Below are 17,639 nucleotides of genomic sequence, written 5' to 3' on the forward strand. Positions count from 1 at the left end.
AAGAGAAACAAGCCATACTAGTAAAGTGCAGGTTTATGAGGCTTCTACATGCACAATGGCATTGGTAAGACATCCCACTCCTTGACATCTCTGAATGACACAGCTATGCTGACAGCAGTCTGCAGAGTAAAGCTGGCCAATATGACATTCCTTTCCCATACAGAAAGGAGTTTAGCAGTCAATGGGGAGTTTGCAAAACAATCTAAACAGAACTGGCACCAATTGGCAACCTGGTCGGCAAGCTGAAGAGACAGCCTAGAGACATATCTATGCTACAAGATGCGACTGTAGCTCTCAAAGACGTATGTGAACTAGCTTTAAACTCACACCCTGGCTGGACATGCCTGGGTGCAGACCGACTAAAGTAGCTCAAGCATCAGTGCACTCTCCACAAGCCTACCGGGGACCCTGCGTGAGTACTAAGCAGCTATCTCCTGTGCTACAACAGCTATGTTGCTATTGGCACCCAAGCTAGCTAGTTCAAAGCAGAAGCCTGGGTAAATTTACATGAATTGGAGTCAGTTCTTTGTACTGCAATGTCATAAGACCCTGAGAAGACAGTGAGCTATATATAAGGGTCTCGTCATGCAGGTCACTTAACACGTGTTTTATTTAGATCATAATAAACATTAACTTTTAACACAGCGTGGTAGAATATGTTCTGAGCGGTTGCATGATAATGCTTACTACGATCTCACAGCCTGCATGCTTCTCTCTGAGTTGGATCTGTGTGCACTGGCACATGGAGCCGAGCCCAGGAGAAGGTAGATTATGCTGGTGCCCCAGGACTGGAGCTGGTTGGAGACCCTGGTGGAGTCCTGGGACTGGGACTGACAATCAGCTGATTGTTGGTTTCAGCCCCAGGGACCAGGTGATCAGTAGACTGCGAGTCTCAGCTCCAGGATCACACGGCAGCCAGCTTGAGTCTCCCATGCACGCCCAAGGCTGGGAACGACAATCAGAAGATTGTGGGTCCCAGCCTTGGAACCACAAATTGCTGATATTATCTATGTGAAGCAAATCAATTATACGTGCTACTTAACATAATCTGAAGATACACTTCCTGTCCTAACTTTGCTACAATACAAGTGCACCTAGCACATATTTTGCTGCTTGAACATGCAAATGCTCACACTTTAAGTACAGTTAATACATCTCAAGCATAACATGAAACAAGGCCCTAATAAAACAATTTCCAGCTCAGGAGTGGCTGCTGCCAGGTCAGAGCTAATACATGTTGGCAGGGCAGGATGGAGAAGCTTGTGGTGCTAATACCAATACCATACCTGTCCTGTAGATAGCGTTCAGTCTCCAGATCCATTGTACTGGCACCTTCTGCTATCATTGGATTCCCTCCCCACTTCGTTCATTTTTTTCCCCTCTACTACAGTCATGTCCACAGGGGTTTTGTAGGAGAAGGCCTTTCATTGTACAGATAGACTCTAGCCACCATTCTAATGCTTAGATAGGTTGGAACTCATACACCCACACAGGCATAAAGCATACTAATTCAGGGGTGGGCAAAATGCAGCCCGCCAGGCCATTCTATCCGGCCCGTGGGGCCCCTAAAAAAATTTACAAAATTAATATTTATCTGCCCCTGGCTGCCTGTCATGTGGCCCTCAATAGCTTGCCAAAACTCAGTAAGTAGCCTTTTACCTGAAATAATTGCCTGCCTCAGTACTAACTGAAAACAAGAAAAATCATTTTACTTCCATGGAAGACTTTGGCAAAGAAGGAGTGCAGGATTGGGACCCGTGCATCTACCTGATTTCTTTTGCAAGGTCTGAGAGTGAGGGATTCATTTTCAAAGTGGTGGGCAAGCAATTTAGCTGTGCACTGTCCATTAACATTCAAAGCAGTAATGCAAGCAAATCACTGCTCAGCACTTTGTGAATTTCCTCCCAAAGAGTCAGAGGTGCTTTTTTCTTCATGGAAATAGGTTAGAAACATATACATATATACACACACGCATCAGAAACATATCAACAGGGACCACTCCTGAGGACACTTAAGCTGTCAAATCAAGCAAGCCTACTTTCTGCCAAGATTCATAACTGCAGTTATTTTTTAGGTGAAGGAAAGAGCTGCTTGCAGAAAGCTAGACTGGAGCAGAGGGCAGGGTTTTAATTTGCATCAGAGAATGCATGCTTTAGTTGCTGCTTTCCAGCACTAATGAAACACGTCTGCTTCCACTGTGGTTAAGCCTTTGATGCAAGGCCCTAATCAACTCCTCCCTAACATCAGCTTCCTAGTCCGAAATGCAGGCAGTCCAGTTGCTGGAGTAGGAGCTAGGATATTTGGGTACTATCACTGACTACCACCAGCTTAGCATGAGAGTAGGCAAATCATTTGAGTGCTTTGTGCCTCAGTTTCTCCTGCCATAATGCTGAGATAATTCTTACTCAGGTTTTGAAATCTACTTCGGACAAGGGTTGGCATCACTGATCATCCATGTGATCTGCAAGAGTGATACAGAGAAACATGTCAAAAGTCAAACAATAAACAGTTTACTGACCCCGCTCAGTTTAAGCACAAGACTGCTATTTAGACAGTATTTGTAGAAAGACAGCACCTGTGACTTACAACGCCCTGCAGCCTTATTGGCTGTTAGTCCTGGTCTCTGCAAAATGCTGTTATGAGGTTTAGGCTTTTTCTGTAGCTTTACAAAGTTGCTTCAGAAATTATGGAGCTGGTGCAAATTTTTCTTCTTCAAACTTAAAGGCTGCATACAAACAAACGCAGCCATGTGATCTCACAGACAGCACCCACCACATATTCAGGCATTTCCCGTGCTGCTACCTTGTAGCACAGGGGGAGAGGAGTTCCCCTTCCAAAAAAATCTGCACAGAAAAAAGGCAGCATGGCACATGTGGAGGCACCACACACCACCCAAAATCAGCCAGGCTCCCAGCTGCAGAAGCAATGCAACTGCAGCTTCCCTGGCACCCAGGACCCCAGGTAAGGTTGGTAAGATCAGCACAGTTGCTGGCCCCGGCCTTCCCTATCCTGGGGTAAACTGCTGTGTTCCAGAGGGTACATGGCACAGGCTTTCCCGGGGAACAACTAGCAGTGGCACAAAGTGTGCTGCTGCTAGTCTTCCCCGAGGAACCAAAAGTCTGTGCTCATCTGGACGTGGCCAATATTTCTATTTAGACTCCAAAAGAGGCCCCTGGGACTATGAAAAGAATTATATTAGGACCAAAATTAGCAACTAGCTCAGGGGTGGGCAAAGTCTGGCCAGTGAGCCAAATCCAGTCCATCAAGAGATTTTATCTAGCCCATGGCAGGCCCCTCAGCCCTGCCCGGCCCAGGGGGCAGCCCAGGCCATGCCGCACATGGCCAGTCCTACTGCCTCCAGGCATGCAGTGGAGCTGGGGCAGTGCAACACCCAGACTCACTTCCTCCTGCTGCTGCCAGGGTTGCTCCTGAGACCGCCAGACCTAGCCCTGCTGGCCAGGCAACCTGGCCCATCCACCCTCCACCCACTACCAGGGGTGCCAGATGGAGTGGACTGGCAGGGTCTACAGGCCATGGAGACTGGCTGGGACCTACACAGGCAGGGCTCACAGCTGTACAAATGGGATGGGGTTGTCAGTGGGCAGGAAGGAACAGATGGAAGAGTGTTTGGATGTGGGACAGACGGGACTGGGGCCAGAGCCAGGATCAGGATTGCGTGGCAGTTGACAGCACAGGGCGGAGCCCGGGGCAGAGCCATGATCTGCTGCCTGCATGCCCCTACCTAGAGAACCGACACTTGTTGCAGGGGCATGCAGAAAGCAGATAGCAACCCTGCCTGCCTGTCCCACTCCCAGATACTGCTCCCTACCCACTCGCAACCCCATCCCAGCCCCCCAACCAACTGCAGGGCAGAGCCACTTAGCCAGTTTTGGTGAGCTGGGGGGGGCGGAAAACAGCCTGCAACAGCTCACGGCAATTCCCTAAGTGGCCCTCCAGCCAAAATAATTGCCCACTCTGCACTAGCTGGTCTCAAGCACTGTGACCATTCCCATAAGGTAACCACCATTGTATTCCTGCCATTTAAGTAAGGTATAGCCACAACCCTTCCTCCCATTTTTACAGAAAAGGAAATCTAACAGGGAGAGGTGAGACCTGGGGTGAGAACTGCTGCTTTACAGCACTGAGACACCTTGTGTCAAGTGCTGTGGGAAAACACCACAGGCTCTGGAAAAGTTAATTCTATTTAAGGGGACTTCCACTGGAAAACAAATACTGAATTGGTGCTGCATCTCTCTTTGTTATGATATAGGAAAGTTTGAATGATGCTTCCCTCATTTTTCCATGTCAAAATACAGGGGTTTCCCACTATTAAAATGTAGGTCTTTTTGACTAAAAGTGTCTTCCTCTATGTAAACTACTTTTGTAATCACCTACCATATTTAACTCTAAAGCTGTCTCGCCAAAGCAAGTTGGGAGAAAGAAACAAGGACTTCTCTGGGGAATACCTTCTACTGGACCAACTGCAGGGTTGAGATGGACTTAAGAGTACCTTTCAAATCCAGCATATTCAACTGAGCAAGTTGGAAGTAAGAGTGTTTGTATTAAATATTCAGCACCTCTGCCACTTCAACTAAGGCCCTTGTTGCACCTTACACTGTGAGCCCATTCTGGATTTTCCCCTATCCTCTGCGTCCCCCCCAAACTTACTTGCAGCTTCCCATGCTCTGTCCCAGTGAACCTGCCAGCCTAGCCGCTGGTCTTCTCCTAGCTAAGCCCTAGCTAAGCCCGGCCAAAAAAGCAGCAGCTGTGGCTCAGCCGGACAAGCAGGTTAACCCTCCCCTGCCTGCTCCACCAGGACAGAGTGCAGGCAGCCACAAGCAAGCAGAAGGGAAAGGGGAGGGGATGGGGAGCAGTAAACAGGGATCCGGGGTGCTGGGGAAAGGGGGGACAATGAGCCAGATCCTGGCCAGTGGGGGTGGGAGGTGGGCGGGATGTTTACATTAAAGTGTAGTGTAGAGTGGCTACACTTTAGTGTAACACAAGCTGGGTAACACAAATCAGAAATAATCTTGCCCTGGAGGGGTGTAATTTTGAGCTGCCTAACAAGTGCTTAAAACTAGTTGCAGGTGTTAATGTGTGGACAATCCAGGTGTTAAGAGATCCAGGAGCTGCTCAAAATTACCCTGTAACAAGGCCCTGAGATGCAAGAAAACTAAGATACAAAGTACTAAATTGAACATCCAAGTACTAAATCGATGGGTGCACGCAAACAAAAGACCTGTCTGCACACAAATTTGAACTGGTTTAGATAAACCAGAGCAAATTCCTGGGTGGAAACCCAGATTTTTGTTGCCTTAAACTGGTGCCTAATAGATTTAAAATAAATGAAAATAAGCCCATTGAAAAATCAAAATGAATTTGTCCACAAAACCTTTAAATTGACTTTAACCAAGTCAGTTTAAAAATTGATAAGAATTTAACTGCAAGTGCAAAATTTGTGCGTAAAGCAAAGGCATACAGGCACCTGCAACAGCTAAGTGGGACATAGTGAGAGCAGAAGGAAGTCAGAATATGCACAACTTCCTTTTCAGTAAAAACCACTATCAAAAGTGCTAAATAATTTTAGCATTGTTATAAACACAACTAACTCAGTGAGTGACATAACAGAGAGAACAACCTAAAGAAAAAAAAAATCATAGCAGTTGTGTCTATTCGGTGTCTCATTCCCCAGCCTCACTTAACTGAGAAACAAAAAAGTATTTGCATGCTGTTATTTTGACTACAGTGACATAGCATTATTCTCACCAACAATAACAGAAGAAGCCTACTGCATAACCTCAGTCCTCCTTCTGTGCAGCTCTCAGCTGATCTTACTGCTGTGGATACATGGGGAGATTCAGTTCCCAGCAGCCCCGGCTGGATCATGTAACAATAAATCATGCTAAATTGTTCCTTTCCTTCACCCTATGGTGCAATAGTTACTTTCCAACAGATGAGAGAAATGAACCACAGACAATCATTTCAGATTGCTGAGCCCCTGAGCATCTAGAAACTAACAGATGGGTTGAAAAAGGTGGCAGTGGACACATCTGCAGTCACAGCCCCCCTCAGAAGGCAAGATGTTAACCATGTCATGCAGGACAAATGGACTGAAAACAAGCTCCCAGCAGTCCTTTTTAGCGGGTTCGGTATGAGATGATTTCTTTTTCATACACTGCCAACCATAGCTAAAGCTTCTTATTTAAGTGGTATTAGTAGAGCACATCAATACCAGCAGCCTCTTACTGACTTCGTGACAAGCAGCAGCCAACCTGCACAATATGCACAGGCAGAAAGAAAAACCAACATATTTAATAAACCTCAAAATAAGAAAACTTCAGTCTAGAGAAAAATAAAAACTAAGCCAGGTTTTGAACTCTATCTGGATCTAAATACAGCAAAAGGATTTTTTTTTTTAGACTACATGACATGCCTATGTTAATATACTTACTCAGATAAAGAGAAAACCTGAGCTAGTAGTTTTAGCCTTGCATGCTGGAGTCCTAGTCAAGTCCATCAAAAAAAACAACAAACATCCCACAACTACAGCAATTACACAAATGGGAAATACCTGGCAAACTGGTCTTTAAAAACAAAAAAACCCAAAACTACCTTGCAGGACTGATTGCCAGATGAAAGCTGTTACCATAGAACATTTTATAAATACAATAAATATTAATAAAAGTTATTTCTAAGGACAAGAGGAACAGATATGTAATTTCATCAGCAAAATGTTTTCACTTTAAATAAAATTCAAAAACGTTTCTGACCATCTCTAAACGTTAGAAATTTATTAATTCGTTTAGCTTTGTGACACACTTATCAACATATCTAACTGCACAAAAATGTTGTTTACAAAGGGCAACCCTTGCATGCAGGCCTGCCAAATGCTTGCTAATTTTGGCTCTCTCTGGTTTTGGATTGCAAGAATAAAACACTTACTTCAGATTTTAACCCACATCTTCAGCAAACCACAGTGGGACTGTAAGTACTGAGCACCTGTGATAAGAAGGCTTGGGGAAGGAGAGCAGGGGAAGCATTTTGTTAAAAAGGTATCTTACCTAAAACAAATGCCTAAAAACCTTTAACAATTTGGCCCTGGGAACTCATGTTGACCACCCAAAAGATGAGGCACTTTAAATTACTTAATGCATTAGACAGCTGAGGCTACACGGCAAACTATCAGTCAAATTGAGAATTGTACTCTCACTCATGCAAAACTCTCACTGGAGGTAGATCACCTTCTCTTCGTAGCACTGTAACCATAGCACCAGCCTCCAGCAAAAGTACACCCCAAGGCCATTCAGTCTTACCTATAGAGAATTTCAAAACCTGTAAAGTGGATAGCAAGTAGATAACACACAAACAAATGCTGGGGTACCTGCCTGGCAGAAGGCCTAATTTTAGCATGGGAAATTTGTCTTACAGATGGAGATTCATTACCAAAATCATACTTAAAATATGTAGACATCCAGGGCTGAAAGGTCTCTACATGCCTAAAAGAACAAAGGTGAGAGGCAAGGATTTCTTAGGGCAGTATTTTCTACTGGGCCAACTGCATAGTTGGGATAAAGTTATTTCCAATTACACAGCTGGCCCAATAAAAGATATCACCCTAAGAAATCTTTGTCTCTCACATAATTAGGGGACTCTCAAGGCTACCACATCACTTGTACACTACTGTAAAGAAACAAATAAAGAGAACATAAGTCAACACCTGCCAACACCAAACTGACAGAGAAATCTTCCCACTTCCCATCCTTCCATAGCGGTGACTATCAGGCATCAGCATAAAGGCAAAACAAACTGAAGCCCTGGTCTAGGAGCCAAAGATTTTACCAGGCACAAAAATGGTTACACAAAGGCTCTGATGGCCTTTATGTTACAGCATACCAGTACTGATTTGCCAAATATCTGCACCCTGTGGGGAAAAAAAAGGAGGGGTGGGGGGGTCCAGAGAAACAAGAAATTCTGCTCCCATTAACTGGGTTAATTTGAAAAAAGAAAGAACATTGTTCCATATACATTTTTCACTTCCTTCCTGAGGGAGCCAAAATTACCTCTCCCGTCATCCACCTCTAGGTTTTCTACTTCCGTCCATCACTGTAATATTAAAGTGCCTTCCACATTAAACGCATGACAATAATAAAGTCACTAGGAAAGATTATGGAGTTTCTGGCACTTCAGGAGGTCAACTTAGGTCAAAGTGTTTGTTGGTTGGTTTAGGTTTTCTCTTGTCATGGTGAGCGAAGAATGATTAGCATCTTTCTGGTTATAGCAGAAAGCCACTGATTCCCCATTGCTTCTCTCAGTGATGTCTCTATGATTAAATATACATCAACCCCCTCTAAAGAAAGAGTCAAAGTCCAGGATATAGTAAAATGACTCAAGAATTCCATGCGTTTGCCAATACTGATGCTCTCTGTAATCTCAGGCAGGTCACTATTCTTAGTTTATAACCACCACATAATTGAATGACTTTCAGAGTTAATGTTAGTCCTTAAAGACATTTAAGCAGTCTCATATCAAGGCAGACTTTGATATACACTGACCTGGAAATGTGTTGTATTATTTTGGCTTGCCTAAATTTATTGTTTTATAACACCATACTTACATATGAATGTTTCCTGGTGAATTTTGTGCTTTTTAAGTACATAAATAAAATAAATTTAAAAAAAAAAAATCAGTTATTGCTTGTAAAGTACTTTGAAGGCAAACAATTCTAAGTAATATTTTTACTATATTTTTTTCCTATTTGGGTAATGGCCAAAGCATCTTGAAAAAAGCTAAATTAAAAATCTATGACAAAACTCATACTATTTTAAATATTAAATGAAAAGAGGGTACAATAATCTTGTTGTCCATATTGATGAGAGTGTGAAATGGGGTTACAACAGCACATCTTGCAATCAATTCCAAAATTTGCCCTCACAAAAGCACCACAGTCAGAATGCTATACACACACACACACACACACACACACACACAAAATAAACATCCATTATCAGATACATTCCCTATTTCTTAAGGTTGGGCATTTTTTGTATACTTTGCTTCTAAAAATAATTTCTCATACTCTGTAAACACACACACACACACACCCCTCCCCTGCCTAATCTATAAACACATCTCAAGTGCTTTACAAAACAACAAATCCAGATGGTAAAGCAAACACACTAGATTTTTAAAAAATAAATCAGTATGCAACCTTAAATAAAATGAGTATAGGGCACATCCAAAGAGGATTTATGCAATTTATTTCTACTAGGAAAAAGATTTGGTGTGCCTGGAGAATGTGTACCACAGCCCAAAGATGCTTAATCAAATAGATTTTACACAGACAATATCATCCACATTTTCTCATAACAAGATTTCTTCTGAGGTTATCTCACTGCCCATTTCCTTTAATTGCTATTCTGCCTTTATTTAATGGCCAGTTTCAACAGCATGAAGTAGCAATCATGGAAAGTACTGGGCCAGATTTACAGCTGGTCTATCAAGGCATAATTGAATCAACTTTTGAGGTGTTACATCCATTTATACTATTAGTGGTGTTGACTTTTTTCATGGAATTATAGACAGCAGAATGGGCAACATACTAGGGTCATTTTATGTAAGTGGGTGGTACAAATTGACAAAGGACAAGTTTCTAAACACATCTGTTACTTGAAACATTACCCAATTTTGTGGATGGTGTTAGATTTCCAGTTAAATAATTTTATTTTCCTTTTTAAAAAATAAATAACTGTATTTTTCCCTAGACCAATCCAGTGTGGAAACAATATGGTTCTCTGCCTTTCCAAAGCTTTCAGCAGTCAAGGGGCAGGCATTCAAAAAGACACGTTTAAGAAAACCACGTGAGCGTTTCTAAATCAATGACATAAACTGTACTGCCAAGTGTCCAATTGATAAAAGAGTGGCTGAAAAGCATTGGCAAAGCTGTGAAAGGGAAACTTAAACATGGCCACCTGCCTGCACCATGTCTGGTTTATGTCAGCATTATTAATCCCACACTTTTAAATGCACTGAATTCAAACCCAAAATTAGGACAAGAAATAAGAAGGACAACAGCTGTCCTTTTTTTTTTTTTTTTTTAATTTCCCTCCACACCTCTGTCAAAGGCATGTGGATCTCAATCCTAAAAAAATAAGTCAGTTTCCCAGCTCTGTTGAAGTCATGACATGACGTAAAGGAATTTTTCAGAATGATCAAAATCCACCCTCCCCCCACACCCAATACACTCTGGCCCTCCTATTTTCAATGGTGATCAAGGCCTTGTCGGAAGTTGAAATACTAGCAGTCTTAACTTTTCTGGGTCGTTCCGAGACAATATTGCCAAATGCCCCTTGCTATACAATACATTTCATCAGCAAAAGGGCACCAGTCCAAATAAAAACAAGAGAGAAAGAGAGAGAAACATCTTTGAGGCCAACTCTATCTGGAATCTGAGTACTCCCATGAGGGCAAAGCTGAGCAGTGCTGAATGCCTGCCTCGCCAAGGAGCTAACCAACCTCAAGACAAGGGAGTGGCCTAGAGCAGCAGCTCTCAATCTTTTTTTCGTACCAGGACCCATTTGTAAACATCGATAGGCCATCCCGACCCAGCGCCCCCCACCCCCAGGCCATGGGATCTCAATCCTCAGAGGTTTTGAACGCCCAATAGACAAAGCCCCGGCTGGGATGATCTAGCTGAGGACGTCCTGCTTGGAGCAGGGGGCTTGGACGAGATGCTCTCCGGAGGTCCCAGGCAACCCTCATTTTCGAGGATCCTGCTGCTCATATGATCCTTTCAGCTCTTTGTTCCTCTCCACCAGCTAGTGGGGACAGTGTTCGGCCACCCACCAGTGACCACCAGCATCCTCCATGGGCTCCTGGCTGCACAGCAGCCTGCACGCCTGGCTGAGAGCCCACAAACTCAGCTCCTCAACAGTATCCCCCGTTCAATTTCAGCCCCAACTCCCCGCTCACAGGCTGCTTCTCCAGGGGGGTTTCTCCTCTCACTCCCCCCTTGCCCACAGCAAGATTTGTCGCCCCTCTCCGGAGAAGGGGGCAGGATTTGCGCAGGGGAGTGGGGCCGGGCTGGGCGCTCCTACCTGCAGCAGCCAGGACAGGAGGAGCAGCACCCAGCGCCGGCACCGCGGCTGCATGTCTCGCCACCTCGCCTCTCCTCTCGCCGCCGCCGCCGCCGCGGCTCAGGCGCGCCGAGGCGCTGCCAGGCGGGCGCTAGGCCGGCCCCGGGGCGGGGCGAGGGGCGGGAGGAGGAGGAGACTGGCCCCGGCCCCGGCCCCGGCCCCGGCCCCGGCCGCACCCGCCCGCTGCCCGGCCCAGGTGCCTGTGGCGCCGCGGGACGCGGGGCCTGGCCCCGCTTGTGACGCCGCGTCGCGTCAGGGGCCGCCTCAGCGCTGGGACAGGGCACGCGACTGCTGCTGGCCGCCTCGGCCCGGCCTGCGGCGTACGGGGCCACCGCCACTCCCCGGTCCTGGGACTGACCGCAGCCAGCGACAGGGGCAGTGCCACACTGCTCCCGCCGAACGCCAGTGCCACTGCGGACAGCCCGGGCCCTCATGACATGGCAATCCATAGGAATAACGGACACGAATAACGATGACCACCAGCATCAGGAGCCAGAGCCGCCATCCATGGGATGAACGATCCGCGTTCCTAGCCGTCAGTAATGATCGCCACGGTTATGAACACCTATCAGTATTTGTAATGGCCATCGGTATTCATATTCCTCATCATCATGATCAACATGGATAGTCGTGGTCAACATGCTTAATCATCAACATTGTTATGAATCGCCATTATTGGCATTAATAATTGACAATATTAGTAATTGATATGATTAATATCATATATTAGTATTATATATAATAGCTATAATACTAATATATAATATATATCAGATATATATAATGCTATAATATTATATATATAGTACTAACATATATAATATAGCTGATATATTATAGATAATAATATACATTAATCATATCAATTACTAATATTGTCAATATAAGATATACATAATATATCAGCACCAACATTAATAATCAATACTGTTATTGATAATCACCAATACTGTTCATAATCATCAATGTTAGTAATCATCTATATCAGCAGTTCCCAACAGACTACGCGCCACCCATTTAAAGCGACACAACCTGAAGTACCACCAGCAGATTTTTGTCATATCAGGTAATTATAATAAATCAGTTAACACGTAGCACTGACAGGTTGTCTATACCACAGATTGGGAACTGCTGATCTATATTATTAATACTCTTCTATATTATTAATAATCAGCAACAATATTAATGACCAATACTGTTATTGGTAATCATCAGTACTAATATTAGTAATCAATATTATTAATAAATCACCTATATTATTAATAGTCCATATCAACAGTCGCTGTCAATGTTGTTATTGATAACCATCAATACTATTCATAATCATCAATATTATATTAGTAATCATTATTAATAATAATATTAATAATTGGTAATGTTATTAATGGACAGAATCAATATTATTAATAACCATCAATGTTGTTAATAATCACCAATGCCATATTTTTATTTATTATTATGAGTGTTGGTGATGTTGCACCTCAGTGGGCATGTCTACATGTTCGTTAATGCGCAGTGGTGACCACACATTCAATTTATTATTCGTATAATCAAGTACTAAATGAACGTGTAATAACTGGCCTCACTGTGCAGTAGCACCAGCACACACCTTTTCAGGAATGCCACTGTGCAGTGGCCTGATAATACTGCACAGTAATGTATTAGCACTGTCGGTGCTGTGATGCGCTACTGCACAGTATTATAAGACTACTGCTCAGTTAGTGTCTCATGTAGCTGCACCCAGTGGGTACCACCCCAGTACAGTTGCCCATCACAGGAACCTCCTGCTATGGAAAAGACAGAGGTCTTCAAGTTGGGAAAATAGACTGACAATACTTTGCCAACGTGAGAGCTGACTGCAGCAGGAAAGAAAATTCTGGGATTAAAAGGAAAGAGTTAGCAGAGTCTAGTAGTATTTGTCATCCCGTATATACTATATTACCATTGATGGAACAGTGTAGATAGTCATATATTTTCAATCAAGTGCTAGGGATTGGCAACGTTTTTGGGCAGACTGCCAAAAGCACCCACAACTTCCAACTTGTAAGATGTTGGCCTGCCAGGAGCGGATAGCAGGGTAGCCACAAAGGGCCTGATCCTTGTTGTGGCCATACAGCCCCAACCCCACCATCCACCCAGAGTCACGCATGCCAAGCAAAATGTCATCAAGTGCCACACACTGGCACCTATGCCGGGGGTTGCCTACCTCTAAGGAAAAATAATCCCTGCCCCAGTAATAAAAAAAGGTTTTAGATTTCATTTCACCCATGTCTAGGTTCCCCTTAAGTGAAGTCAGTGTTCTGCCACCTTTCCTTGGACTCAAAGGACCAAATTCATCCCTGGTGTAAATCCATTAACTTTAATGGAGCTACACAACAAATGAACTTAGCCCAGCAGATGGCATTTTATTGTTTAAGAAAGCATGAGTTCCAGCAAGACCTCTTATGCCTCTCAAAACCAGTTAGTCTCTAGTTGCCACTCTGTCCTGTCTTCCATGCACATCATATGAATGGTTCAACATTCTCAAGTACTATCCGTGGTGTCCAGTATCTGTGCATACAGACAAATGTTTAAATACATACATGTATTATACTCATCAGAAAATTTTATTTTGTTGAGTATTCTGATCATAATGCTGAGATAGTCGGTTCTAGTGCAGTTATATGGTTCCACCAAGACTGTGTGAAGCCTGTAAAAACCTATGAAACTACCCCTGTTTTATATTCTCTTTCACTTCCTCGTACACATTAAATATAGGCATATATGTAAAACTGCTTCTTAATATTTAACAATGGAAATTTGTCATATGGTCCTTTAGGAGTTTTTCTGCTGAATACTTCTAAAATTGCTGTTCTCCTCCAGTATCATACCTAAAGTATAGCTTCATGACAAAAACATTTTGAGATTCTCTTTCACAGAGGCAAGTGTAAACCTTCTTTGTGTCATGTCAATTTTAAATAAATGTATACATATATACATACACCCCCCCCCCCACACACACACACACATCTTCCAAAGTTGTCAATGTTAATCCAAATGAAGAGAAACAGTTTTTCAGTCCTTATTTTTGAAAGAATGCAGGGAAAATATTTTATTACTACCACAATTAAAACATTGTACTTCTGGAGAGCCTTTATCTCACCCAAGACACTTTATTAATCTCTACATGATTTTAAATAATAACTAAGTTTTGAAACACATACAAGAAAGTTGCTGGAATAGATTGATTGACAGCACATTAGGCTAAAATGCTGCGGAGTATTTGAATGTTTCCCTCCCTCCCTGCTTTCATAAGGTCTGGATTCTGTAAACACTTGTGAATGAGTCATTTTACATACAGAGAAGTTGTCCCATTGACAAAATCATGGCCTAAATTACCATCAACTTCTCTGAATAATGAGAACTAACGACTATTTAGTTTTATTATTCTGACTAATGACTAATTATAATCAGCATGATATTCAATGTGACTTGTTCTTCTAACCTGCATAGGAGCATTGCACCCTAACTCTGGTGATGTAGCCCAGCCAGCACATTGAGGGTTTAGCTCCATGCAGCTATACTTACAATGTATTTCCTGAATGTTTGGCAAGTTATCCATAGAGCTTAGACCACTATGCAACTGAAATATTCATATTTAGGTGCAGTACATTTAAATTTTATTATTTAAAAGATACTAGGGAGATCTAGTGCACCAATACACAAAGATAAATTACCGCTGCATAAATGTTAATAATATAGTGTGTCCAGATACAATTCTTTTATAGAATGCCAGCATCTTTAATAAAACTGAAAGGCACAATAAAAAAATAGAACACCCACACTTTGTTGTAATTGCTGAAATTAAGTAAAATTACTTAATTGAAACTAAATGATCTCTAACTACATAGTATTCTGATGTCAGTCTTTCTGGAAACAGGCTGAGTTGTCTTACAGTGGAGTCACAATTAACATATGCTGTCATGCTGGAATATGTGTTGGCAAAAGAGGTGCAGGAAACAGAACATGCCTGCTAAACTGGCAATGAAATTAACAGTCAAAGACTATGTGTGAACTTGCAAACCTTGAACCTTCCCGTAGAAAAGAAATACTTAAGATTGGCCATATTAAGGTCTTCAAAGTGCAATTTATACGCTGTGCTTTCCAGCCCGTTAGCACCATTGGGCGTTCACTCTTCATCTATAATAAAGAGTTCTACAGGACTAAATATAGTCTCACCATTATTCAGTATACAGAATGATGAGGAAGACTGATTAAGCACAGTACACAGCACAATGAAAACAGTCATATCAATCATACCATGTTATTGTGTTCATCGGGGGTTTTTTCAACTGAAAATGAAATTTCTTCTTGTCAGTAGTAAACACACAAATACTTTGCATCTATAAAAGTCAAGAATCTCAAGGATCATTTCATGTGTTTCTTTTTGCAAAGATGGGCTCTTTTGTAAATACAGTTGCTTTGTTTACGAAAAATATTAGAAATTCAAGTGTTTACATAGGGTAGAAGGACTGGGGGAGGACAGCCTCAGTCACAGTACAGTGAGGGGACGCATTTTCTATTGCCTCGCTCCTTCTGTTGTCATTTGCATCTGTACGCCGACTGAGAAAAATAAAGCCTATTCAGAAGGGTAACATTTTGCACGGACTTTTGAATTGCTAGAACATCTAGGCAGTGAGGAATTAGGCCACATGGGTCTAATAATATGAAGCAGGAAAGAGAGGGTCCAAACTTTATTAGAAGTGGGCAAACCTCAGTAAGAGAAGGGAGGATCTATCAGTGGAAAAGACTGATCTCAAAATAAGTTATAATGTTAATGAAGGGGGTAGAGCTGGAGACAATGATTTGGATGTCTGGCAGAAGAGAAGATGGCCTCAGTAAAGAGTGGGAGCTCATAGGTAGGAGAGATCAAGAGCTGCTGAATGAGTGTAGCTGATGAATGGGCAGATGGCTTTAAGAGAGATTAAAAATGAGCAGGAACTTTAGGTTCAGATACATGATACATACACAGTTACCAGTATAATTCATTTCAGATTTGTATGCTGATGTAAGTACATGGGGAAATACCATGACCACCAAGGTGATTTTCCTACTGGCTGGGAAAAAACCATGACTGTGGCAGGGGGTAGTACACTGACCGAGGTAATGCATAGTTAGCCTTCCACTTTCACTTCCAGTGGGAAGATCTTGGCTATATGCTGACTTTATGGAAATGGAAGATTCCTCCTTAGCTTGCTCCTGCAGCCATATGGCTGAGGGGAAGTGAAACTTGGAAACATCCAGACCCCAAGCCTCCCGGCTTGGGCCTGCATGTTGGATGCCTGCCAAAGAACTTGGAAGTATCTGAAGCCCCAGGCGGGGGTGGAGGATGGTTGCCGGTAGCAGGGCCACATATGGTTCTTGAATGACTCACATGGATTTCAAATTGATTTAGTTGATTTGACTTAGGACATGAAACATTTTCCTTAAAAAAACCAAAACCAAAAACATATATGGGCATCCCAAGTGGTCAGATGTTCAACTCTCCCCAACCACCTGCTGCAGTAGGCACTACTATAACCCCTTGCCACTGAGAACCAAGGAAGCCAGTACTTGCCTGTTTGCATGGGGCAAACTGCATCCCAGGATGGAAGTATTCACATGGCACATATACTGATGTGACTTACATCAATGTAGATTTGCCTCTAATTTTTCCAGGGATACCAATGTACTGGACTCTAGAAAATTACACTGCCTACAGGGATGCTGTGTGTCTGCTCCTTATTTACACTAATCTAAGGATGGGTTCCCTAGGTATAATGGGTCCCAGTCCTTTATCAGGAGGATTTGGTGTTCGTGAGAAGGAGGAGGGAGCAAGAGCAGCATAAGAAAAGGTGGGCACCATCTCTCTAATATGCAGTATATTTCAATAGATGAGAGTCACATAGAAGACTTCATTATACTGTATTTACTTGAATCTAAGATGAGGTCCCCCCCACAGTTGCCATGGTGGGGATAACCTTGTCTTACAGTTAAGTACTAGCCTGGGGCAGGTGGTGGCTCAGCAACAGCTTCAGTCCTGGCTCAGGGCCAAAGCCAGAGCTGAGCCACCACTGCCCCAGGCTCGGGTGGCTTATGTTGTTTGCCCTTGGGCCCGCACTGTTCAACATCTTTATCAGTGACCTGGACAAGGGGGTAAAAAGCACCCTGTTCAAATTCACAGACGACACTAAGATGTGGGGGGAAGTGGGCACGCTAGAAGGGAGGAATAGGCTGCAATCGGACCTAGACAGGTTACAGGGGTGGGAGAATTAGAACAGGATGGCATTCAACACTGACAAGTGCAAGGTGCTGCACCTGGGGAGGAAGAACCAGCACCATACCTACAAGCTGGGGAACTCCCTTCTCATCAGTGCAGAGGCAGAAAAAGATCTTGGAGTCATTACTGATGCCAAAATGAACATGGGCTGAAGTGTGGGGACGTGGTCAGGAAGGCTAACCGTACCTTGTCCTGCATCCACAGATGCA

The 17,639-nt window shown here is 43.2% G+C and overlaps 1 protein-coding gene across 4 annotated transcripts in view; it reads right to left on the bottom strand.

Annotated features, from left to right (window-relative positions):
* VOPP1 (VOPP1 WW domain binding protein) overlaps positions 1–11,692 on the bottom strand; it is a 106,980-nt gene extending 95,288 nt beyond the window's left edge. The window contains exons 1-2 of one of the 4 annotated variants that reach the window (XR_016442744.1): positions 11,094–11,692; positions 2,406–2,461 (exon numbers count right to left, since the gene is read on the bottom strand). Coding sequence is in view for 2 of the 4 variants with exons in the window: in XM_090050030.1 (XP_089906156.1) it covers positions 11,094–11,147 (54 nt within the window). In the remaining 2 variants the exon portion in view is untranslated. The remainder of the gene's footprint in view (positions 1–2,405; positions 2,462–11,093) is intronic. The other 3 variants (XM_090050030.1, XM_090050029.1, XM_090050028.1) reach the window with 3 other exon arrangements.
* Between the last annotated feature and the right edge of the window lie 5,947 nt (positions 11,693–17,639).

The sequence above is a fragment of the Crocodylus siamensis genome, chromosome 5 (assembly GCF_052110815.1).
Source record: "Crocodylus siamensis isolate JL-2025a chromosome 5, ASM5211081v1, whole genome shotgun sequence".
NCBI lineage: Eukaryota > Metazoa > Chordata > Crocodylia > Crocodylidae > Crocodylus > Crocodylus siamensis.